The sequence below is a fragment of the Nannospalax galili genome, unplaced genomic scaffold (genome assembly GCF_000622305.1).
Source record: "Nannospalax galili isolate Female #2095 unplaced genomic scaffold, S.galili_v1.0 scaffold120, whole genome shotgun sequence".
Classification (NCBI taxonomy): Eukaryota; Metazoa; Chordata; class Mammalia; order Rodentia; family Spalacidae; genus Nannospalax; species Nannospalax galili.
The window spans coordinates 461366-487873 of record NW_008350324.1 but is presented as its reverse complement, the minus strand read 5'-3'; the positions used below and the strand labels follow the sequence as shown (position 1 = coordinate 487873).

General features: G+C 47.4%; 1 protein-coding gene across 2 annotated transcripts in view; it reads right to left on the bottom strand.

Annotated features, from left to right (window-relative positions):
• The window catches only part of Ksr2 (kinase suppressor of ras 2), a 443310-nt gene that overhangs the window by 96505 nt on the left and 320297 nt on the right, over positions 1 to 26508 (bottom strand). The window contains exons 8-9 of one of the 2 annotated variants that reach the window (XM_008847447.1): positions 13394 to 13461; positions 8975 to 9099 (exon numbers count right to left, since the gene is read on the bottom strand). In XM_008847447.1, coding sequence (XP_008845669.1) covers positions 8975 to 9099; positions 13394 to 13461 — 193 coding nt within the window. The remainder of the gene's footprint in view (positions 1 to 8974; positions 9100 to 13393; positions 13462 to 26508) is intronic. The other variant, XM_008847448.1, reaches the window with a different exon arrangement.

Genomic DNA, 26508 nt, shown 5'->3' with positions numbered 1-26508 from the left:
TATATATATATATATTATGTAGTTCTACAAATATTAAGTTCTCTCTGTATTATTAAATTTATACTCATTTCTATTTTGTTGAGAAATATAAATAGCATATTAAAATGTTTTTCTTTTAAATTTTTAAAATTATGTGTGTATGCGAGTGAAGGTGCTTGAAGAGGCCTGAAGAGGGCATCGGATCTCCTGAAGCTTGGCGGTGCAGACAGTTGTGAGCTGCCTGATGTGGGTGCTGGGAAATAAACCTGGGTCCTTTGCAAGAGTCACCTTAATGACTGAGCCAGCCCTCCAGCCCCTAAAAGTGTATTTCAACTTTGGGTCTCCACTTAATTACCAGTAGATAGAAAACTGGTCTCTGTCTATAGACCTTCTACCCTGCATGTTGCTGAACTCACTAGTTTTGCTGTCAAAGTGCTTCTGTTTCGGTTTGTCAACTATTATTCTGGATTTTCTACACATAAAGTGTCATCTGCAGATAAGAGTAAGCTGGTTTCTCTTTGTAGTCTGTGTTGCTCTACACCCATTCCTTGCCTCGGCTCTGGCTAGCCCTTTCAGCAGTAAGCTGCACCAAAGGGGGACAAAAGACATTCACACGTGGATTTTGCTCAGACTCTTGAATTTGCACGTTTATGCCTTTTGCCCCTTGGCACCCACCGTGGTTTCTTCAGCTCCCAGGATGAAATATAAGAAGCCAGAAGAAATTCCAGGGAACTCACCGGCACGCTGGGCTTTTGAGTCCCTGGCCTTCTCATTATGACCATTTTATGTACAATGCCAGGGTTTTTAGCTGTACTTAGTGGAAGGAAGAAAAGAAGTCCTTTTAATTTGTTAGTTCATTTAATCCTGACAATGAGCCTACATGTTGGATGTTATCTCAGGAGGGAGAAATTAGGGCTTTGAAATTGGAGGACAAGCTGTAATTGTGTAGACAGAAATGCTGACCAGTGCCCAGTACCACTGGCCTGCCTGGCTATGGGATCATACCAAAAATGAACCCCCCCCACACACACATACAACTTCTCCAAGTGTGGAAGAAATGAGTTTGTATCCCAGTAGCAGGGAGCAGTCACTCAGCCACTTGGACACAGTCTTAACTGCTCCTGGCAAGGTCTTGGTTCTAGGTCATCCTAACTACTTGTCAGCCAGGGCCGCCTTGGAGGTGACTCTAATCCAGTATCAGTAGAAAAGGGTCAGAGCCAGCTTTGCCATTCTACCCGAATGTATCCATAGCAAAAAACTATTAGTGACACAAAGACTTGTGGTCGGGCTGTGAATAGAGACATGTGCTTGTTCTTCCTAGTAGACCATGTGAGATTTTTCAAAAAAGTCAGAGACCGATGATATCATCCTAGGGGATTGCGGGAAGTGATAGCCTGTCATGAGGCACCTTCTGGGCCTCTACTCTGTAAATGTTCACTCACAGATTGGCAGGTTTCAAGATGTTTTCATGTTCTGCAAAGATAATTGTTACCTAAGTTATAAAACCTTGTAGGCTTCCGCTAACATTAGTGTCGCTTGAGCAGGGATTGGTGCATAGGCCTTGCTCAAATGATGGTGCAGGTTTAAACTGAAACTGCTGGAGCTGGAGAGATAGCTTAGTTGGTAAAGTACCTGCCATGTAGGCATGAGGGCCTGAATTCAGTCCCCAGCATCCGTGCGAAAAAATCTGGGGTGTCAGCACGGGTTTGTAATCCCAGTGCTGAGGAAGAGAAGAGAGGAGGATCTCAGCTGGTCAGTCAACCTAGCCTAAAAGGTAAGCTCCAGGTTGAGTGAGAGACCCTGTACCCATAAAATAAGGTGGGGAATGATTAGAGAAGGCACCTCAAGCTGACCTCTAGTGTACACATACACATAACACTCACATACAGGTGTGCACATACCAACACACTAAAAAACAAACACACACCTATATGTATATACATAAATAAACAAATAAATAAATAGCAAACATTGGTCTATGATGCACATTCCAGGCTGGACCTGGCTGATGCCATTTATTTCTCTTCCATTGGCACCTCCACTCTGGCAAGGTCAATTTTAGAACATCCACTGGTACACAGTTTCAGACACCAACCAGATCCTTCGACATCTTCAAGGTTTTAAATATTCCTTCATGTGTACTTGGAATGTATTCTAGTTAGCTTTGGGAAAGTCTATGGGGGATTGTCTTGATTGTTAATTGATATGAGGGCCCAGCCCACTGTGGGTAGTACCATCCCTAGGCAGATGGGCTTGGGCAGTATAAGAAAGCTAGCTGAGGGGGCTGGAGAGATGGATCAGCAGTTAAGAGCACTTGCTGTTCTTGTAGCAGACCCAAATTCAGTTCCCAGCTCCTACACAGTGGCTCACAACCATCTCTAACTCCAGTTCCAGGGGATCCAATGCCATTCACCAGCACCAGGCATTCAGGTGGCATATATACATACATGCAGGAAAACAGTCATACACTTGAAGTAAAATAAATAAATCCTTTTATTTATTTAGTTGAATATGTCTGCCTGAGAGCCAGCAAGCAACATCCTCCATGGTTTCCGCCCTACTTGCTTGGTTGCAAAGTGAGTTCCTTGGGCTAAAGCAATGTTGTGTGGAATAGCCAGCCGTTCTGCCTCCAGGTTCCTGCCTTGAGTTCCTGCTCTGACTTCCCTCAATGATGGACTGTGACTCGTAAGCTAGAATAAAGCCTTTCCTCCCTTAGGTTGCTTTGGTCATGGTGATTTTCACAGGAACAGAATGAATCTAGTACAGAGTGACAGTTCAGTCATATGCCAGAGCCCAAGAACATGCTCCTCCTTTTCTCAGATATGTCCTCATCTGAGAAGCTGGCCCCACTTCCCCTCCACTGGGGCAATGAGCCCCATCCACATGGCACCATGCATAATACCCCAGCTTTGACTATTGCGTCTCCATGGTCACCTCTCACACTATTGCCTCATCTACTAGAACTGCTGAGAATGGGCTATGCTGTCCTCTCATGTCTATTTTCAGTGCTTATCAGCATGCCCAGAACAAGGTGAGCCCTCGATCACTGGATGAAATGAGGAGCAGGGGCAGACGGATGGGGAGAAACAGAGATAGAGGAAGGAGGTCCGCCTCTCCCCGCCATCTTGGAATTTGCAAAACGTAATGGGGAGATGCTCAGTGGGCCAAGTGCTTGCCACACAAGCATGAGGATCTACATACACCTGCGTATATAAATAATAAAGAAATTTGGCACAGAAATAAAAAAAGCAGTTAATAAATTCTGTATCAATCAAGCAATCAAGCAAGAAATAGAAAGGAAGGAAGGTCAGTGGAAGAATTGTCTACAGAAGAAAAACCTTTGTCTACCTTTGGACGTGAGGAGCTATGTCTGTTCTGTCTGTGGCTCAGGGCTGAAGGGAACACCTACTCACTAATACATACAACATTCTCTTTTCCCGGCAGAACTGTTACAATAGGAGGGGAAATCCCTTCAGTAGGTCTGTGCCCCAATGGGACCAGCGGCTGGAGGTGGAGTTCCATCAAAGAGAAACTTCAACCCTGCTGCTTCACCCAGGGAAGGGCTGACGGCATGATCCCGCTTTCCAATCAAAGACCAGAGCTAGAAATCCCTCAAAGACCCTCCTGGTCATCTTCCTTCTGTGGATGGTGATGCTGAGATGAGAAAGAGTGATTTTCTGGAGTCACACTTTTAGTGGCCCACGTCCACTGCTCAGCCCAGAGGCAGAAATACAAGGTTGGAGCAAGTACTAAGAAACTCACGCTTGAGCAGGGCATGGTGTTCTATGCCTGTAAGCCCAGCACTCCAAAAATCAAGGCAAGAGGCTCTCGAGTTCAAGGCCAGCCTGTGCTACATAATAAGGCCCTGTCTCAAAGACTGTGGGAATCTGTTTGCCTTCCAGGTCTTCAATTTATTGCTTCAATTTATTGGTTGAACAGGGAGGTGATGAGAATGATCCTCCTGTGGACATTTCCCAAGGAAACTGCCATTGCCCTCCAACCTAACAGCTTTGCGGAGTGGGCCATTCTAAATAAACAGATGGATCTATCCTGTGACCGCCACAGCCCACTCCCCATGCTGGACCATAGTGGCCACTGGTCCATGGAATGGGATGTCATGGAATTGTCATGAAATGGGATGCTGATGAGGTGAGCCAACTGTGAGAATGGTGGGAAAGCCTTAGGAGGAAAGACTCAGAAGGTCCACAGCACACCAGGAAACAAACAGCAGAAGGTCAGAGGGTGAGGAAATCTGTAGGCCTAGAACACAGGGAAGGTGAGGCTGGAGAACCATGGAGCCACCAACAGCAAAGGACAGAATGGAAGCACAAAGACCATCTGGGCTAGGTCACGACATGGACCACAAAAATAATCCATGGGTTATTATTATAGGGTTAGAAAGATGGCTCATGGGTGAAGAATGCTCACTGCTCTTCTAGAAGACCAGAGTTCAGTTCCCAGCACCCACATAAGATGGCTCACAACTTCCTGTAACTCGAGCTCCAGGGGATCTGACACCCCCTTCTGGCATCCTCAGGCACCTGCACTAACATGCACATACCCACACACAGACACACAGGCGCGCGCACACACACACACACACACATACACACATACACACACACACACACACAAATACCTAATTTTTAAAAAATTCCCAATGTGGTTAGGGTCAGAGAGCCCAACTGACTCGAGGCCATCCCCCAGGTCTACTTTTAGAAGGCTGAGCTCAGGGAGGGTGATCCACATTGTCTTCTTGTCCTGCAGCCATCCTTAAAACAGCTCACATGGCAGAGCTAGGCTAGGTGGGGCTCTGCTCCTTGCAACCACAGCAAGCCAGCATGTGGGACCTTCCAGCATCCTGACCACAGAAGGAAGAGCCCCAGTCTCTGTCATCACCCCAGATGGCAGCTTTGATGGCCTGATGTGGAAGGATAAGGGCTGGAGACTGGTTTCCTAAGGGGCCGGCAGGTGCTCCTGATGCAGCTCCCATCTTCTCTCACTGCCCTGCTGTCTTTCATCTCTTTCCCTCTTCTCCATCCCTCACCATCTCCTCCGTTCCTCCATCTTCTTCCGTCTCTTCCTCTCCTATCTTCTTTATTTTTTTGATAGGGTCTCCCTGGAACCCACTATGTAAACCAGGCTGGACTTGATCTCAGAGAGATCTGCCTGCCTCTGCCTCCTGAGTGCTGGGATTAAAGGTGTGCGCCACCACGCCCTGCATTCTTCTATCGTCTTTTGCTCCTCCTCTTTCTCCTAATTTCTTTTCTCTTCCTTGATTTTCCTTCTTTCCTTTTCTCTTTCTCCCCCTCTTCTTCCTTCTCCTCTCCCTCTCCCTCATCCTCTGCTCATTCCATTCCTTTGGTCCTCCTCCTCCTCCTCATCCTCATCCTCACCCTCAACCCCGTTCTCCTTTTCCTCCATGTCTAAGCACCCAGTGTTAGACTAAATCCTCTATCCACACCATATATAGAGTCCTCCTCACAACCCCAGTAATACCACCTATCATTTTATTGATACCGCCTATCAATAATACCATATCCTGCCCATTTTACAGAATATAAAACTAAGACAGACAGACGGACCTGGAACTGGCCTGTTCATAGCAACATAACAAGTTAACCAGTCAAGTTGCAAGCCCAGGCTTTCTGATTCCAAAATCCACGTCCTGCCCACCCTACTGGGCAGGGAAGTAAGGCCTCTGTGAACCTGGATGGATTGGGCCAGACAGGAGGAAATACAAAGAGCACCAAGCAGGAACTCTTCAGACAAAATTGGCTGAGAAATCTATTCACTAACCACATCACCACCTGACAAGGAGGGTCTGCACGAAGCCAGAGAGACGAGGAGGCAAAAAATAACCCAGGCAGATGAGAGAGCCTGTCCACCCTCACAGCACAGTCACTTCTGCATAGAGGCTAATTTATGTCCCTTATCAAATTTCCCTGCTGGCAGACAAGCAGAACAATGTCACCGTCGCTGATCCATCTGACCCATGTTTTTGTCCCATCTGACATCAAGAGGTTCCAGTGCTGGTTAAGCCGGAGGGAAAGGTCTTGAGGTGGCTCTGAGCTCCTAGTCCCTGAAGACATCACAGAGGAAAAGATAGGCTCTAAGGGATACACAGTCACTTCCCACAGAACTAGCCAATTAAGCCCCCTTGGCATCCCAGTAAGGGGTGGGTATCCTCTTTTAAGAGACTCCTATCTTGCTTTTTAAAACATTTCTTTCCTTCTGTCCTCCCTTCCTTCTCTCCCTTTCCTTCTTTTCCCCATTCTGCCTCCCCCACCCCGCCATCTGCAATGCTGGAGATGGAACCCAGAACTTCACACATGCTAGTCTAGTGTTCTTCCACTGAGGCCAGTCCTGAGACTTTTGAAAACAACCAAGGCAAAGGTGACCTGGCTTGATGTTTGATTGGAAGCCCTGAGATCAAAGCTGACACTTGTGCCAGGAAGAACACTAAGCATTTTCAAATGTTGATTATTAATTCTACCTCTGCAACAGCTTTCTGAACTCAATGTTCTTACCATTCACCTGGAGCATTTTAAAACAGAGACCCAAATCCTTAGACTCCTGGTCTCTTAGACTCTTGGTCTCTTCCAATCGAAAACTGGAGTCTAGACCTTGTACCCTCAAACACTGTGACTCATGACTGCTCTCCTTCGTAAAGCACTGTGGAAATGATACTGCTGAGGTTCCACGTTGGTTGCTAATTCAGTTGTTCTCTGAGCCTGATACCATGTAAGAAGTCAAGGTACCCTGAAGCAGTCATATTGGGAGGAAGTCCAAGCTACAAGCCAAGGCCATAGACAGGTTCTTGCTGACCTCTCTGCCAAGCCAAGACCTTGACTCCTCCAAGCCCAGGTACCAGATTTCTGAGAGAAGAAGCCAAATGTTGATTATTTAATTCTACCTCTGAAGCAGCTTTCTGAACCCAGTGTTGATTAATTGGGGGTCATCAAGCTTTGTCTGTAAAATGGTCAATGGCAAATATTTTAGGCTTTGAAGCCAATGTAATCCCTCTTGTGATTGGTCTGCTTGGCTATTGTTACCTATTACAGCACAAAAGTGGCCACAGACAACCGGGGTGTGGCTGAGATCCAAGAGTGCCCGAATCACACAAGAGCAGACAGTAGGCTAGGCTTGGCCTGCTTGAGATTCCTCCAGTCACCAGCTATGGGAGTTTTCCCAGTGGAGGCCCTGGACATCTTGGAGGAGTCAAAACCATGCTTCATGGCACTCTCCCAGTTCCTAGCCCCTAGCCTGTAGACAGTGAGCATAAGGAAAGGATGGTTATTATATACCGTTCATTTGGGGGTTTGTTGTATAGTAATAGAACATGCCCATTTTAGATGGAGGAAAACTGAGGCCCAGAGGGATTAAGCTGTTTGCCTACAGTTTTGCAACCACCAAGTAGAGGAAGCGAAGGTTGGCTGGATGCCTGGTTGCCCTGACTCCAGAGTTCAACTCTCTCAACTGTTGGGATGATGTCACAGGAGCCCAGTAGTGTCTGGCTCCAAGACTTAGTAGCAAAGTCAAAAGATAAAGCTAAGACAAAGCTGATAGCTAAGACAAAAGACAAAGTACACAGGGGCTTTGGAGAGAAACCTGGGAGGTCAGAAACAGGGTGGGACCAAGTGACCTACAGCCTTGAGCTGCCCTAAAGAATTGGATTTGAGTAGATGTGGTGGGACACTCCTATAATCCCAGAACTCCAGAGATCGAGGCAAGAATATCACTAGTTTATTATCAGCCTGAGCTATATAGCATGACCCTGTCTTGAAAAAGAAATCTGGGTTAGGGAGAAGGCCCAGTGATTAAAGTGCTTAAAGACCAGAGATTAAATCCACAGAACCCATGAGAACATCAGACGGTCCCAGCAGCCTGACTATGATTCCAGCCTTGGAATTCGGGGACAGGAGATTCACAAAGCAAGCTGGGTAGCAAGACCAGACCAACCATATTACCAAGCTCTGGGTTTAATTAAGACACCCTGCCTCAATGAACAAGGTGCAAGAGTGATTGAGGATTTCCAACATGAACCTCAGGCTCCACATGCACCCACCTACATGTTTGCTCCCACACGTGCAAAAACATGCACATACGCACTTGAAAAAAAAAAAAGAAAACAAATTTTCTTTCCAGAAATCAACAGAAAAACATTAGGTGGGTTTTAGGGAGAATGACAGCCATCCACTGAGACTCTTTAATATTTTCTCTAACTGTTGTGTGGAGAGTGGACTGGTGAGGGGTCATCTTTCTCTAGCCTATGTGGGGAAACAAGGGAAGCACTTTGCCAAGGGGAGGTTGGCTGTGGCCACGATGCTCATGTGGTACCTGCACACAGATCTGTGAACTCCCGTATCTCTGGGTTGATTCTACACTTTATCCATCAACACAACACAGAGTCTTTGTGGGGCATGGGAAACCATCTGTTGGCACATGCAAACTTGGCCTCTACTGTGGAGCTGGAACTGTCCCTGGGATAATTTTGGCACAGCTCCATCCATAGACCAAAGGCAGCACAGAATGATGAACTGGAAAGAAAGGTGTATAGAAGGCGGCCTCTTGACCATCCATTTGAGGAAAGATACTAAACTGGCTTTTGCACAGAGCTCAGGGCCCCCAAAGATATCCATCCATCCATCCATCCATCTATCCATCCATCCATCCATCCATCCAGTCCCATCAGAAGCTGAGATGTAGATCCCATCCCTTAGTTCAACAGATGTTCAGAAAGCCCACTACCATCTGTATAGTTGATCCCGGCATCTCCCAGCACAGGGCAGGCCAGGTCTGGATCACTATGGAAACTCTTGGTATCTCCTCCCATCCTGTGTTGGGTCCCTCCTCACACACACTCATTCATCCTCACTTTCCTGAGTCTCTCTCTAAACTAGACTTGTTCTGACAGGTGCATCTCTTCCCTCCCTCCCACTGCCTGGCCGTGACTCAGCGCAGCCTGCCCCATGGTGCAGGAGCCTTGCCTCACCTTGTTGATTTTGTTGGTTTTGGGGAGTGTCTGGCTGATGTGCAGATCCGAATACCGGGCTGGCTTCCGGACAGGGTTGTTGATGTCACAGGGGACTGACTCCGTCCGCACCAACCTTGCTGGGTCCGTAGGGGTAAAAACAGCAATGAGAGAGTTTAAGTATCATTTTGGCTTTGATCATGTCAAGAAAGCCCAACTCAGACCTCACCTTGAAGACCTGCCCAAAACCTACTGAAAGTAACAGTTAAGCATCACCATGACAAGATCTGGGTATGCACTTTGGCTTCTATGCTTCATGTATTGTCTACACATGATGTGTGTGTGCACACGTGTGCATGAGGATGTGGGTGTGCCTATGCGCGAAGGCCTGAGGTCCACATTGGGTCTTTCCTCAACTGCTCTCCACCTTTTTTTTTTTTTAAAGTCAGGGTCTGTTACTGAACCGGAAGCTCATACACTGGGCTGGGCTGGCTGGCTGGCCAATGAGGGATCTCAGCCTGTCTCGGCCCCTCCCTAGTACTGGGGTCACAAGACAGTGCTACCCTGGCTTTTTCACTTGGATTCTTGGGATTTGAACCCAGGCCCACATGATTGCACAGTGGGCACTAACATACCAACTGAGCCATCTCCTCAGCCCCTACACATGATTTGTTTCAGATATTTCTTTTTTTTTTTTTTAAAATTAAACTATTTTCTTTACCGTGGTTTTTCCAATAAAAAGACGTATCTGGGTTTTTTTCCCTTTCCTGTTTCGGTTTAACATACCCTCTTCTTGTTTCAGATATTTCTTTTTTTTTTTTTTTTCAAAGTAAATCTATTTCATTACCTGTGTTTTTACAATAAAAAGAAGCTATCTGGTTTATTTTCCCTTTCTGTTGCAGTTTCACGATACCATTTGCTGTAGCCCTGAACTTTATTTGCCAAGCAGGGGGTCCCTGATTCCTCAAGGCCTACAGTCCGTGGACAAGCTCATGATGGGCACCCATCCCTGTCCTTCTAACCTTGTGTTAAGACGTCTTTTGTTACTTAGAGGGTTTATTGGGACTAAGATGACTGCCACACCTTGGAGCACGTTTGTCCTAAATACCCAGGGTTCCCTGTAGAATGGCTCACACCTGTAGCATCCCCTTGGGTACCATGCCTTAGGCCAGCCACTCAGGAAGCTTTGGCACACAGGTGGTACTAAATAAATGCTTCCTGCCGAGGAAGGAGAGCCTCATCCTCAAGCCCTTCCCCTGAGTTGTTTCTATTACTCACAGGGAACACAGTGAGCCACAGTAGTGAGAAGCTCAAGGTCAAATGTGAAGCGTGGTGGGATCTTTCCTTGTTAGTTGTGTTTTTATGTGGGGGGTGTGCTGAGAAGTTAAAGCTTTGCATTGACCCAGGGATTTAATTTCTCTGCTTAGCCTGAGCTGCCATTACCATGGAAACGGACTCTATTTTCAACTTCCCACCAAAGGGGCTGGAAAAAAAAAAGGCAAGAAGCCGGTGAACTTCTAGAAAGTTCCGTTTGCTTTCCTTGTCAGGTACCAGCCTTTTGGAGCATAGGGAGCATAACCTTAAAGGTGGGTGGGCAGGGAAAGGAGGGGAGACCGTCTCCAAATATCAGCCTCTGAAGAGGGTTCACCTTCTGGGTCTCGCCTCCTCTGGGAAGTTAGACTCCGCAGCAGCCACGGCGGAGCAGGATACAGTGGGAGGCGAATTCCCCAGTGAAGCTGACCTCAGGCAGGGGCTCAGGAGCTAAGAGAACTCAGGTTTCAAAATAGCTTTGTGGAGTGTATCTCGTTACTCTAGAACAGATGGTTCTTAATTAAGGACGTGGGGAGGGAAGGGGCATGAGGGAAGAGAGCTGAGCACTCTTCCTGTCCATTCTTCATAGGAACCAAGGGTACAGAAATTTTCAAAAACCAGCTGCCCCTTCTGGTTCTTCGACAGCTTTAGGGACAACTTGCCCCTTTCCTGAAGGTCCTCTTAGGTTCATCCTCAGATCAGGTATATACCCAAATCTAAACTAGCCAACACCAGGAGAGGAGGGAGGATGGAAAAGGAGGACTGGCTGTGGGCAAGCCAGTCTCTCTGGTGGATCTGAGGCTCCATTCAGCCGAGAGATAAGGGGGCTGGTGGGGAGGTGGCCAGAAAGGTTCAAGTATTTCAATTAGTCACTAACACTTGACAGAAAGTCTAAGGCACTTAAAACTATCCACATGGACTTTTGTTTGGAATATCACAAATGCAAGTGACACCTGCTGCTCTGCCGCTAGAGTGCCTACCTTCTCTGGACAGTACCTCCCTGGCTTTCCAGTCTGCTCCAGCCCTGTCTGGCCAGCTTCTCTCATTAGGGTACTTTCTTGGCCCTAGTCAGCATCTGAGTTTGCATAAATCTGGTCATGAGTGGTACTTCCCAGCTTCAAAGGGTGGGAATTCCATCCACACCCTATTTAAAAAGTCAGATTCTGATTCAGTCATTCTGGGGCATGGCTAGAAAAACGTGTGTTTTACAAATGCTCTGTGGACCATACTTTGATTAGCTAGAGAAAAGAGTGCAGGTAGGTTGGTTTGGGAAAGGGGCTGACAGGAAATTATTCTCCATGAATTAGGACAGAGGGTCTCCAACAGCAGGAGCCATGATGGGGCCTCGTGGTAGGAAAGCCTTATGAAGGGATAGTATATTATATCAAAGTCAACATCAATGGGGCCTTAAAAAAGAGAGGCTTCCTTATAAAACCTGTAGGAATGCCAGGCATGGTGGTGCATGCCTTTAATCCCAGCACTTGGGAGGCAGAGGCAGGTGGATCTCTATGAGATCAAGGTCAGCCTGGTCTATATAGTGAGTTCCAGGCAGGCTGGGGCTATAGGAGACCCTGTCAAAAAAGAGAGAGAGAGAGAGAGAGAGAGAGAGAGAGAGAGAGAGAGAGAGAGAATCTTGGGGACTTCATTCTTCATTAGAGAGATAGTTAAGGGGCCAGAGAGATGATTTAGCAGTTAAGAGCACTTGCTATTCTTATAGAGGACCTGGGTTTGGTTTCTAGCACCCACATGGCAGCTAACAACCACGTGCAATTCCCATAAGTTCTAGGGGATCTGATGCCATCTTCTGGCCTCTACAGGTACTGCATACAAGTGGGGCACATACACACATGAAGGCAAACACTCATATACATAAAAATAAATACATCTACAAGATAAAAAACTAAGAATAGGGATAACAAAGTAAAAGAGAGACAGGTAGTTATCACAGACAGACCCTTCAGAGAAATCCCAAACTAAGGAAAATATCTGATTTTTATATCCTTTCAAGCCAAATTTTATACCACGTGATTTAGTCTGAGATAGCCTATCTACAGGGAGGAGCCAGGTACTGGGTAGGACCACAAACTAGAGACTGTAAAACCTAAAACACAGATGGCTTATTAACTCTTTGTCCCAAAAAGAGAACTGCAGGGTGCCTGGCCTGATTTCTTCAGGCTGTGAGATCTGGCTGCTTAGAGTGACCAGCATCTTAAAGGAGCAGACTTGTGACCTAAGAGCAAGGAAGCCATCAGGAGAGTCCTCTGCAGTGATGGAAGTACCCTGTCTCTGAGCCATCCAATGTCACAGCCACATGTGGCTTCTAAGCCCTTGAAGCACAGTTGGTAAGACTGAATAATTAAAGTTGTGCTTTTATTTCATTTTCATTAATCTTGATTTAAATAGTCAGATGTGGCTAACAGCTACTTATCCAACAGCACAGACCAAGAGAGCACTCCAGGGATGAATGCAATCTGGACAATGGGGTCTGGAAGCAACCATTCCATAGGGCAAGAATCGAGGTAATTATTTTGCAAGCTTGACTATGAGACGTTTAAAAGAGTTGTCCCCTACTAAGTCCTTGGTCCACAGGAAAAGCTTTTCCTCCCAGCCATTTAGGTCTTATTTCAGAACCATGAAAGGGTGGTTATAACTTTCTAGTCTTCTCAGTTTGGCCTAGACTTTCCCAGGGTCCCAGAGGATGGGACAGAAATGGCCCAACCAACTGTCCTGAGCCAGATCCATCCCCATGGCCACTTCCGCAAGGCCAACTGAGTGAGCTGAGATTATACAATGGAAACCCCAGCCAACACTCTTTTCAAGTGGGAAGGAAAAGCAAATGGTATTAGGGGAAAAGAACAGAGTGGGAAATTAGGAGCAGAGCCAACAAAAGGAAGGACAAGGGTAGGGGAGCACTAAAATATCGGAGTGATCAGTGTAAAATCAAGGACTGGGGTGGGAAGACGTGGAACAGGGAAGAAGCACAGCAGAAGGGAAGAGGTACCAGAAGAAAAGAAACCAGGTGGGAAAGTATCTGTGTATTGGAGTATCTAGAATCATGCTGGGTGGGAGACCATCTCAGGGGCAAGAGCTCCTGATGACAGCACAGGATAGCGAGTGTTAAATACTTACCTCCTCGATGGATGATCAGGAGGTGACAGGGTGGGGCTTCTTTGGTGCATTTGTTGTGGCACTTTAACCTGAAAGACAGAGAGAAGATGGATGGGTGACTTGGTAGACAGATGGATGATAGGTGGGTGGGTGGATGGATGGATGAGTGGACGGATGGGTGGATAGAAGGGTGGGCTGCCTTTTCTGCTTCTTCTCGGTTTGTGCCACATGAACAAGCCACTCCTGCATGTTCTCACCACCATGCCTCCCCTATCATGATGGATGAAACCTCTCTGAACTGTAAGCTAAGATAACTCTTTCCTCCCTGAAGTTGCTTCCATCCGCGACAAGAGAAGTCACTAATGCACTGAGTTTAAAAAGACAAGGCCATAACAGATAAGGCATGAAATCTAGTGGGGGGCTATGGAGGGATACAGATAGGGAGAGGGGCCTAAATATGATCAAGATATACTGTATAAAAATTCAATAAAGTATATATTTTAAAAAGACGATAAGGTCAGGCATGGTGGTGCACACCTGTAATCCCAGCACTCAGAAGCTGAGGCAAGAGGATCGCTGCAAGTTTGAGGTCAGCTTGGGATAATAGTGAGTTCCACTATGTTGCAAGAATTAAATGATACCATGCTTATAATTATTTAGCAAAATACCTGTAACGTGGTAAATTTATAATACATGATGTCTCATCACCATCATCATAATCAACATTATCATAATTACCACAATCAATATCACCATCACTATCAATATCAACATTATCACAATTACCATCATCACCATCATTATCACCATCATCATCAACATCCCAATACCACCATAACCATCATCATCATTATCACAATTACCACCATCATCATCATCATCAACATTATCACAATTACTACTGTCACATCACCATCATCACATCACCATCATCACTATCACTACCACTATCATTATTCTATCATCATCACCACTACCACCATCACCATTATCCCCACCATCATCACCATCATCATCATCACCGTATCCAGTTCCCACTTCAGCTTCCAGAAGTATGATCTCCCTTCACATACAACTATAATCAAACTCAGTGTTTTTGCTACAGTAAAAAAATGCATACAAGGAACTTATATGATACTTCTTTCTGCAAGAACTGAAGTGTTTCTATTCGTGGAAAAGTGAGTTCAGGCTTCAAACGGATCTCTCTGAAAAGTATGCTCATAATTATATCCTGCCATCCTCCTGCCTGGTGGGCAGCTTCCCAAGCCTCCAGAAACTCCACAGCAGCTGCATCATCAGCACCCATCCCCAGTTTGGACTCAGAGTTCAACTCCTGTGTCACTCCTGGTGACACCTACTTGGGACTCCCCACTCACAGTCCAATTGCTCTCCTCTCTTGTCTTACTTGCTCATAGTGCTCTATGCCACATCACTTATTTGCTCGGGTGTGTACTATCTGTCCAAACACAAGGCTTCATCTGCCTTGTTCGTTATATGTCTCCAGTACCCAGAGCTCAATAGGCCCAGTTTATCTTTTATTCAATGAATAGGTTTGTATTTAGTAGAGTTCTTCGTCAGGATTTGATCCAACACTACAACTGGAACCTTCCCCCTAGGTCCGAGAGTCTAAGAGTTTTAGAAAAGAAAGGGCCATGTCAGAGTAATGGGACTTAAATGAACCTTGGGAACTTAAGTGGGAAAAAGGGGTCATCCTAGGCACAGTTCTAAGAAGGGCAGGCCTGTCTCCCAGGATCCTTCCTTCTTGCCCATGCCTCCCCCAGGATAGAAGGCCAGAAGACATAACACTTAGGGGCTGAGCTCGGGCCTCTGCTGCTCACTGACTCTGTGACTCTGGCTGAGTCTCAGTTTCTCACTCTGTAAAATGGGGGCACCAGCCATTGCTACTGCTTAGGGCTGTTGATGAGGCTGAGGTGAACCGTGTAAAGTACTCAGAACATCACCTTAGTGTGATCCCTCCCTATATTACTGGGACAAAATACCTGACAAAAGCAACTCACGGGAGGAAGAATTAGGTTGGCCCAGTTTCAGGGGTACAGTTCATCTTGGTGGGGGAGGCATGGTGGCAGCAGCATGAGGCAGCTGGTCACACTGTGTCTGCAGTCAGGAAGCAGAGATGAATGCAGGGACGCAGCCAGCTTCCTTGTTTTCTTTCAGTCCAGGATCTCAACCCGTGGGACGGTGCTGCCCACATTCAGGGTGGGTCTGCCCATCCTTTCTGAAACCTGCCTCACACACACACCCAGAGATGTGTTTCCATGGTGACTCTAAATCTAGTCAAGTTAACAATTAAGATTAACCATCCCATTACCTGAGTGTTAGCTCTTGTTACTCTTGGTGCCATGGCTTTTGCCAGTCCCGTGCACCTTTTACTGGTTTTCAAGCATCTTAGACTTTCTGATGCCAAGTGTTGCTTTTTTTTTTTTTAATATTACAGACTAACTCAACTGTTCCTAACCTAATTCAGTAATCTGTTTAACATCCTGTTATTTTATCATATTCACATATCAGCTCTATTATTATTTAAATATATTTTTTTCATGGGTGCATAGTGATCATGTATGGGCATGGGGTGATATTCCAACACATGTATACAACACGCAATGACCAGGTCAGGATGATCGCTCACTCAGCATGTCAGACATTTCTGGAAGGTGGTTTATCACTTTCCCCATGAGGAAATAGAGGCATCAGAAGTAAATACCTCCATGGGTCTTTCTGGTTCAAGACCCCAGGCACTTAACTATTTTACAAGGCTAAGGGTTGGCCACACTGCAGGGTGACAGCCCCCTCTGCCATCTCTCCCTTTGCTTCCCTTTGGACTTCCCACGCAGGGCAGAGTGAGAACTGGGCCTTGCTGGTCCTGAGCTCAGACCACCGCCTCTTCTGCTATCTGTTACCTGCTGCATTCTTCCCCGCACACCATCCTTTCTGGACGATTCCCCATGGGTCTCCCAGTTTTGAGGTTCTCTTTTCAGGGGTGTTGGGGGAGAGGAGAGCACATACAACTCTAAGGGTCATAAACTCACCTCTTCCTCCCTCAGAGTCTCATGACGTCCCTGGGTCTGGGGTCTGACAGATGGAGGCTTCCCTCCCTCTAATGTTTCATGTTGAGTTTTCCTCTTTGTCATCTGCAGACTGAAGAGCTGGTCCGTGCTGGGCTGTGATCAGCCAGGGATGCAACGGTCAATGTGCTGTGCCGAGAGCCTATGGAGGCCTTTCTAAGAATCACTGGCTCAAACGAGAGGTCCCAGGGAGCCAAATGAGATCCGAAGGCTCAGGCTGGGGCACTTGGGGGCAGCCAGGCTGACCATGACGGGAGTGGTGATTGGGTGACTTTGTGAGAAACCCTGTCGTGCTTAGCACACTGGACATCAAGAAACAGACACAGGCTAGGAAGGTGAGTGAAGAGGAACTGCAGTCTCTGCAAAGAACTGCTGCTCACCAGCACTTCCTGTCAACAGCCTGTCCCGCACCCTGCTTCCTTCAGAATAAAAGCCAGTCTCATGCCTAGACCCTGCAAACCTGAAAATTTGGTACTCCCTCTCTCTGCCTACAATCCCTGTCCTCCTCACTCCCTGAGCTCTAGCTCTGTCTTTATGCCCTGTTGCTTCTGCTTAGATCTTTCTGACACACCTCTGCGAGTTCCCATTTACCTTCCCCATCACTTCAGCCCCACCCCCAACTCCCCTTGAATCTGAAAGGCTATCTCCCCTACCCTGCCATATCTGATCACACACCATACTACTGCTAAGTTGTGTCTGTTCCTGACTGACTTAGTGATTTGAGGGTAGAGCCATATCTGGGCTGTCCCGTGTTTAGTGACAGGACTAGCACACAAGCTTGGTTGGTATTCAGGAAATATTTATTGGTTGAGTCAATATCAACAGGACCCTTTGGAATGCAGCTCTTGCCATCACAGGGCCCACAAAATGGCCCACATCCAGTTGGGGTCACTTCTAAGGGGCAATTTTCAAGCATGCAAGCATGGGGTGAGCAGAAAGATGTTTATGCGAAAAGTCACATGACTTTGTACAAACAAGAAGATGCCTTGGGAGAGAATGCCTTGATTGTATCACTCCTCCAAGGGAGCACCTGGAACCCAGGAGGAACTCAGCAGTAGTTTCTGCATATCTGCATGCTCTCCAGTCTGACCTTTCCTGTCTGTATAAGAACGTCTGTCTTCTTGAGTCTCAGTCTTCCTGACTTTGAAATGGGCATATAAATTCCGGCTCACTGCAGTGCAGTTATTCAGAGTAAATAGGTTATAGAAGAGTCCTGGACTAAATGCTGGTGCTTGCTTAATAGTTCCAGGTTGGGCTGGACATGGTAGCGCACTTGGGAGGCTAAGGCAGGAAGGTTGTGAGTTTGAGGCCAGCCTGGATTACACAGCAAGACCCTATCTCAAAAACAAACAGGTGCTGGAGAGATGGCCCAGTGGTTAAGAGCACTGACTACTCTTGCAGAGGACCCAGGTTCGATTCCCAGCACCCACATGGTGGTTAACAACCATCAGTAACTCCAGTTCCAATGGCCTCTTCTGACCTCCATGGGCATTGCACAACACGGGTGCACTTACATGCATGCAGGCAATATACTCATACACATAAAATAAAAATAAATAAGTAAAATATTACAAACAAATAACAGAAAGCATTATCCTACTTGGGCTATATGGCCAATTTTTAGAAAAGGTTCCATTGCACTCTGGAGGCCAAAGGTGGGCCATATACAGGTGTATTCTTTGAAAGAAACACAGAGCGCAGGAGAAACGAGGGCTTGGCTGCCCTAGAACAAATTTTCTAGAAATCGGCTGAGCCATGCGACCTTGCGACACCGTTCCCTGTGGGAGTTCTGCACTGGCATCCCCTCTGGGAAGTCTGCCTCTCATCCCCCACCTGTGCTGGGCTCTCCAGTCAGCTTCACAGGTCTGCTCTGGTTGTGACCAGACCAGAAATTAAACAGCGGAGCTTCCCATAAAGGGAACCCTGTGTCCCCCACAGTCCAGGGCAAGGTCCTTGGAGGCCACATTCCTGCCTCCAGCCCCTAGCTAGAAATAAGAGAAGGAAGAGAGAGAACACAGTCAAGATCATAGGCACGAGGCAAGAGGGACACAGTTTAGAAGAAAGAGGAACCAGGTTTTTTAAAAATCATTTTTTGTAGAGGGTGTAATGCTCCCAAATTAACAATATTCTCACTGATTTCCCCTCTGTCCGTCCTGCCTTCCTCCCCATTGTGTTTCCTCCTCTCTCCCACTCTCTCTCTATGGTCTGCCCTACACATTTGAGACACTGGGGCCCCTTCAGAAAGTAGGGAAGGAAAGGCAGCTATGGTGACGAGGAGACTTTACTTTGAGATAAAGTCATATATCCTTTTCTGTTCTGGGAATTGGACCTACAACCTCATGCATGCTAGGCAAGTGGTCCACCATTGAGCTATATCTCCAGTTCTCTTTTTAATTATGTTTTTTAACACAGAATTTTACTAAGTTGTATAAGCTAGCTTGAAACTAATTACATAGCCCAAGCAGGCATTGAACTGGCCATCCTCCTGCCTCAGCCTTCCAAGTAGTGAGTGAGGCTTACATGATGGGACTGGCTCACACATTTACTTTTCTGGTGGTAATGATATGTCATTTAGCCAGCTCCTTTGGGGGAATAAAATATTCCCCACCAGTACCTCATTCTCATAACTGAAGCCTATCCTATAAAGACTTGAGAGAGAGAGAGAGAGAGAGAGAGAGAGATTTTCAATAAAAGTTTTACATAATTCTCTTCCAAGTTTGCAAGCTCTTTGAGGGCAGAATAGTATTCTCTGTGAGAACTTAGGGTACGGGTTACACAATGTGCTCCTGGGGCCCATGTGGCCCTGCTCAGGTGTTTTTCTATTTCAAATCCCACCCCCTATCTCCCCCTCCCACCCAGTTACACAGTTAAGATCAGCAGAACTTGGGCTCCAACTCAGATCCACCTAAGCTGACAGATACACACACACGCGCGCACACTATATATATATATATATATATAGATAGATAGATAGATAGATATAGATATAGATATAGATATAGATATAGATATAGATAGATATATATTCACATACGTGTGGGTACATGTGCAGGTACATGTTCACATGTGTGGACGTATGTGTGGAGATCAGAGGTCAACCCTGACTGTTTCCTCAGGTACTGTCCATGTTGTTTCTTTAACTCAAGACTCTCATTGGGACCCAAGACTCACTAATTTGCTAGGCTGAACCCAGGGATCCTCCTATTCCCACCTTCCAGGCACTCGGATTATGAGCCTCTACCACCCACCCTGTTTTTTGTTTGTTTGTTTGGTCTTTTGAGACAAAGTCTCCCTGTAGCCCCAACTGACCTGAAACTCTCTATGTAGACCAGGCTGGTCTTGATCTCAGAGAGATCCACCTGCCTCTGTCTCTCAAGAGCTGGGAATTAAAGGCATGAGCCACCATGTCCAGCTCCAATCTGGTTTTTTTTGTTGTTGCTTTGTTGTTGTTTTGTTTTTGTGGCAAGCATTTTACTGGCCGAGCATCTCCCCAGCCTGAGTCACCTCTTTGAACTCGGGAACTCTACCTGGTGCCTGGGGATTTTCTGATTTGTCATTCTAAAACAGAAGATGCTTTGAGCCTTGATCAGAGGTCTGTCTTCTTGGCCTCTGGGAAAGTCAGGTGTGTACCCCCAACCTTCCCCTTCTTCATTAAGAGCTGCTAGCCTAAAAGACATGGGGCAAAGTCACACTGAAATTCAGAATCTTATGAAATATTGTGTTGTCTTTTGAGGAATATCATTTCTATCACCCCAGAAACAGACTCAGATTCCAGGGCAAGTGGGTGATTTGAGAGGCAAGCCAAGGCCATGCCAATAGTTAGCCAGGGAGTTGGGCAGGGAGGGAAGACAGCCAGTGCTGGCTGCACTCAAGGATAAGGTGGAGCTGTGGGCAACCGGGGTCCAATCTCAGCATGCACAGAGCCTTGAGTCATCTCTCACCCACGGGAGACCCATGTTCCCTTCCACCCCCATGGTCCCTTGAGGGCTCTGGGTACTCCACCCAGTCCATCTTTCCAGCCAGGAAGAGTCTCCCGCCAGCGGGCTTACAAAAGAGAGCTGACAAAGTAGCACTAATTATGGAAGCTACCGTAGTGAAAAGAATGGCCAAACCTTCCTGAAGACCTACTGTGTGCCAGGGATTTATCACAATCAGGAAGTGATGGGTGGGGTCAGGATCTGAAGCCAGGTTTGTTCAGCATACTCTCCTGACTCCATTTCCTGTTGGAACAGAGTCCTATATTCTGGAAATCAGAGGTTCCATCGCTCATCTGGGAAGAACAATGTATTCCCAGTGATTCTCATCTTTTGCTGTGACAAATTCCAGCTCCCAACAGACACTCTGGGAGGCCCAGGACCCTGGCTTTGCAGCAGGTGGTCAGCTAATCAATGACATTCAAGCTGGGCTTTCCGCCACACTAGTGAGGAGGGAAAATCTAATCGGGGGAATGATGTGTGTTTCTGGTTGTTCGCCAGATCCTGTGTAAGTGGGACCCAGTGTCCTTGTGGATCAGAGCCCTGCTGTGGTCCCACTGGCCCTCCTTTCCAGGGCAGTGTTGTCTCAGTGCCTGGCTAATCCTGCTGACTCCATCAGCCGTTCCTGCACATGCTGGCCCCAGCTTTCCCGATCTGAGCTTCAGTGCAGGGAGCTGCACAGGCACTGGAGATATTTCTCCTGAGCTTTGCTGCCCAAGAGAGGCTGTGTTTACTGCTTCCCTGGATCGAAGGAGGAGGTGTCCAGTCCCAACTCTCTGGCTACAGAGGGCTTGCCACCACCCTGAGAGCCAGGAAGTGAGGAACACTGAAGAAGAAAATGCCAGGGGAAAGGGTGGAGGGTGGAGGGCGGAGGGTGGGGTGTGTGGGTGGTTCTCACCATCCTGCCCTGGTTTAGCAGGGGTCATAGATTAAACTAAAAAGCATAGCAAGTCCTTCTGTCCTCCGCAGGCTTCCTAGCTATGGTATGGGTGAGACACAGTCCTCTGAACCCACCAGGGTCTCTCCCAGTTTAGCTCTCTGTGTGGCTTTGGGGCATCGCCTACTCCCTGAGCTCCTATCTTCTACGCTTGCTGTAGCAACACCTTGTGTTTCACTGCTGACCCTTGAATCAACTGCTTGTTCTTCCTTAATGATGACAAAGTGACCACAGACATGCTGCAGCTTCCCAGCGCTGGTGGTGCTCATCCAAACCCAAAGAGCCACTGGTCAACTTCCAGAAACTATGGTGTCAGGAGTCTGCGGCAGGCTAGAGAGGTGGAGGAAAGGGCCTTGTCTGGGGTCAGCCAAGCCCAGGTTCTCACACTCTGCCCTGTGTGGGAAGTCCAAGAGGAAGCACAGTGGAAGGTGGCAGGGGTCCTGTCACCCTGCTGTGTGGCCAACCCTTAGTCTTGGGCAAGTGTCTAGGGTCTTGAACTAGAGGGATCCATGTTTGAGTGACAGATCTACCCACCATGATAGTCTGGGCCAGACATTTACTTCTGAGGCCTCAGTCTCTTCATCTGTAAAATGGGGACAGTAGAACCTATCTGCCTTCTAAGGTTGTCATGAAGGTTAAATGGGACCATGTTTATAGTCTTTAGCAAAATGCCTGCAATATGGTAAGTAGTCAATATACAATATCATTAGCACCATCATCAACATCAAAATCTTTATCACCATTATCACCATCACCATTATCATCACCAACACCATCACCCCATCACCTCGCACCATCATCATCACCATCAGCAGCAGCACCACCACCACATCATCATCTCTATCACCATCATCATCACCACCACTGCCATCACCCCACACCACCATCATCATCAATCCATACCATCATCATCCCATCACCCCCACCACCCTCATCATTATCACCATTACCCCACACCATCATCATCCCAATCATCATCACCATCACCATAATCATCACCCCATCACCCACATCATCACCATCATCACTATGATCACCATCCCCATCAGCTTATCTAGTTCCCACTTCAGTTTCTGCAAGTCTTACGAGAATCTCTCACATATAACTGTAACAGGATTCAACTTTTTTCCTATAACAGTAAAAATATTGCATGTAAGGGACGATTAATTCCCATAATAGTTTTCACAAGAACTGAAGTGCTTCTATTCATAGAAACGCAAGTTCAAGCTTCAAGCTGGTGATCTCTGAAACGTACGCTCGTAATTATATCCTGTCAACATCCTGCCTGGGCAGCTTCCCGAAGCTTCCAGGAACTCCACAGCAGCTGCAGCAGCTGTACCCATCAGTTTGGCGAGGGTGGAACAAATTCTTGCACCCAGTACATACACCAACCTGGCTGCCTTCGCTTTCCTCATCACCTGTGGCTGCAGCCATTTTGCAAACCCAGGAACTTTTCAAGTATGAAGTTATAGTTTGGTGTCATAACAGAGGTGAGGAGAACACACAGGGCACAGGGGAAATTGGAAAGTGCAGTGAACGGATCCCACAGCACAGTGAAACTGGGAAAGGGAGGGGCGACCCATTTAAGTGCAAATGAGTGAAGTGACCATGTGTGTGGAAAGAAAGCAGAATCGGCAAGTGCAGCTAGCCAGAGAAGAGGGATTCTCAGGGCGTTCACACATCCCAGGGGAGAGATGAAGAGTGTATCCATGAACCCAGGCTTCCCAAGGCTGCTGCTTACCTTGTAGGTAAGCCATCGCAGGCCTCACACCTGTGGAAGTGGGCAGTGACCTCAACTGCAGTGTGTCAGTGTTTTAGCTAGCACCGACCTGCCTCTGTGGTCAGTGACCAAGCTAGGGCTCATGAAGGGGTTTCTAAGCACAGGGACCTTTCAATCTTAAATGAGGGAAAGCCCTAGGCAAACTGGCACACGGGCAATAACAGCTATAATCAGCCTGCAATTATGGGGCTGGTAACTATAATTCACTGTAGTACCTTACAATTTACCTCAGAAGGTGAAGGTTTTAGTAACAGGTCAATGATTGTGATGGGCAAATGACTGACAGTTGGCATGCTGAAACTGGGCACTGCAGGCCCTTTGGTTGGGAGTCATTTATTATATAAATCTGTGCCTCTGCACCAGGGGCAACAGTGCATCCCCCATCTGGCAGAGTCTGCAGACTAAAAACGTTACAACTAGAATCACCACACAGTAGAGGGATGGATGAACTAACAGGAGCCAAAGCTGAGTCTGTGGAAGAGGGGTGGGGGCAGCTAAGGCCAGTGGAGGCTGTTACATGCTTTTTCTTCACTGGTGGCTCAGGAAAATGTTCTCTTCATTTCCATACTGTAGTAACACAGGCAGGAAAAAATGCAGCTCAGCTTAAATTCTCTTTCTAAAGCAGAAGCCACCCAAATCACTTGTGTGCAAATTACTCTTTGTCAGCAAGAAATGAAGATGAAGCCTGAAGTGGTGGCACATGTCTCTAATCCTCTCACTGGAGAGGCTGAAGCAGGAGGATCACCATGGGTTTGAGGCTAACCTGGGCTACACAATGAGTCTGGGGCTACAGAGTGTCTAAAAAAAAAACCCCACAAAACCCCAGGAAGGAAGAAATGAAGGAGGGAGGGAAAGAGAGACAGAGGGAGAGAGGGAAGGAGGGAAGGAAAGGAAGGAAGGAAGGAAGGAAGGAGGAGGAGGAGGGAGGGCGGAAGGGAGGGAGGAGGGGAGGGGGGGAGGGAGGGGAGAGAGGGAGGAAGGAAGGAGGAAGGAAAGAAGGAAGGAGGGAGGGAGGGAGGGGAGAGAGGGAGGAAGGAAGGAGGAAGGAAAGAAGGAAGGAGGGAGGGAGGGAGGGGAGAGAGGGAGGAAGGAAGGAGGAAGGAAAGAAGGAAGGAGGGAGGGAGGGAGGGGAGAGAGGGAGGAAGGAAGGAGGAAGAAAGAAAGCAGGAAGGAAGAAAGGAGGAAGGAAGGGAGGAGGAGGGAGGGAGGAAGGAAGGAAGAAGGGAGGGAGGGAGGGAGGGAGGAAGGCAGGCAGGCAAGATTAGGTTTCTGGGGAGTGAGACCTCAGGGCTTCAGAACCTTGTGGAAGGAGCTGCAAGGAGGGAGGAATGCAGATAGCAGGGGACCCAGAGCTGGGAAACCCATCAGCATCCTCCTGGAAAAAGCCAGCTGTGCCAGCTGAGTTCACTGTTATCAGACAATTCCTGCACACTGCTGACACCCATCCTGTCAGCGCTCAACTCCCTTCCACGCTCGTGAACCTATTAGATGAAAACGCCTCGATTTAGATAACTGCAAATTGCTTTCCGAGCCTTAATTTCCTATTAGTTCATTAATCTCTCTATTCAGAACACCAACAAGACAGCTGATGATAATTCCGGAGGAAGTGGCCACTCATTGAACAGCAGGGGAGGAGGAGGGGGCTTAAGACATGAAGTTTCTGGTTTCCTGGGTGGAAGGGTATTCCCAACATTAATTGGTCAAAGTGTTAGCTTTCATTAGTTGCGCTTATATTGAGCCGGGTCCATGAGAGCACTTTACTGAGCAATTTCCATATCTTTTCCTTTTTAACATTTTTAATAGTTACTTTTCTCATTGCTGTGACAAAAACATGACAAGAGCAACTTAAGGGAGGAAGGGTTTATTGTGGCTCACAGTTTGAATGGCTCACAGTCCATCCTGGTGGGGAGGACATGGTGGCAGGAGTGTGAGGCTCTAGTCACATTGTATCCACAGTCAGGAGGCAGAGCGAGATGAATGTTGGTACTCAGCTTGATTTCTCCTTTTTATTCAGTCCAGGCCCCCAGCCCATTGGACGGTGCCACCCTATCTAGAAACTCCCTCACAGTCATGCCCAGGGGTTTGTCTCTTGATTCTAGATCCTGTCAAGTTGACAATGTTAATCTTTACAACAATCCAGGTAGGTAGATGTGATGAATATCATTTTATAGAAAAAGAAACTGAGACACAGAAATGATTACATGGCCGGTTGGTGGTAAGGCCAGGGTTCATAGGCCCTGTACATCTGCCCTGAAGCCTGGGCTCCTGGACACATGTCACATGTTCTCCCCTCTGCATGAATTTCTGAGTAGATGGTGATGAACAAACCCAGATCTGTAAAGTGAGGCTGGTGGATGTCAGAGAAGAGCTTGGGCCAAATCTACAAAAGCTTTGTTGTTATGAAAACACCTCATACTGTGAAGGTCCCGTTGAATAAACTTCCATCCTGATTGTTCTTTTTCTCAGGCTAGAACTTCTCCACAAAACAGTGATTCTCAAGGTCCAGGAACCCCTGCATCAGTGCTGATTGCCCAACACCTGCACCTTTCTGAGGTGTGCCTTGGAGCTATGCACTGAATCCAAGGCTCTGGGGACATGGTGAGAGAGCTGCTTCAATAAACCCTCAGGAGCATTCCAATTCAAGCTTAAGCTTGCGATCCCATGGCTACTGAGTACTGGTCATCCCAGCACCCAGGAGGCTAGAGTAGAGGGTGGTTAGTTCAAGGTTAGCCTGTGCTACCTAGCAAAACACCCCCCCCAAGTCATAACACCAAAAATTGGAGCCCCATATGAACAAAAAGAGAAAGCAGAACAAGTGGGTAAACTCACAGACACAGATTGACTGGGACTGTGTCAAAAGGCAGGGCTAAGGTGGAGAATGTCTGACCAGCCCTGAGGTGCTTCTGAGGATGCTGGGAGCCCCGTGGAGAAGCTAGTTCAATACCCATCCTCAGGGAGTGTCTTGCATACACAGGAGGAAGGCTGCTTGAGCTTTAAAAACTAAAAGGCTTGCCCAGGGTTGTGGCCCACACCTTTAACACCAGCACTCAGGAGGCAGAGGCAGGAGAATTTCTGTGAGATTGAGGCCAGCAAGTTCCAGGGGGAGCTGGGGCTAGAGGAGGACCCTGTCTCGAACTAAAGGCTCATTCCCTTCAGGGAAGATCTAGATGTATGTCTGCAGCCAGCTATAGGGGGGCCATAAGTGTGGGCCTCGTCTCTGGTTTTCCCTGAGTTCTCACTCAGGCAGGGGGACTTCCTAGATTAAAACTTGATTAAAACTGCAGCCCACACTGTGGCCTCCATCCCTCTGTCCCTCCGTCCTAGCCTTGCACCCTCCTCCCTCCTCCCACCCTCCCCCCTCC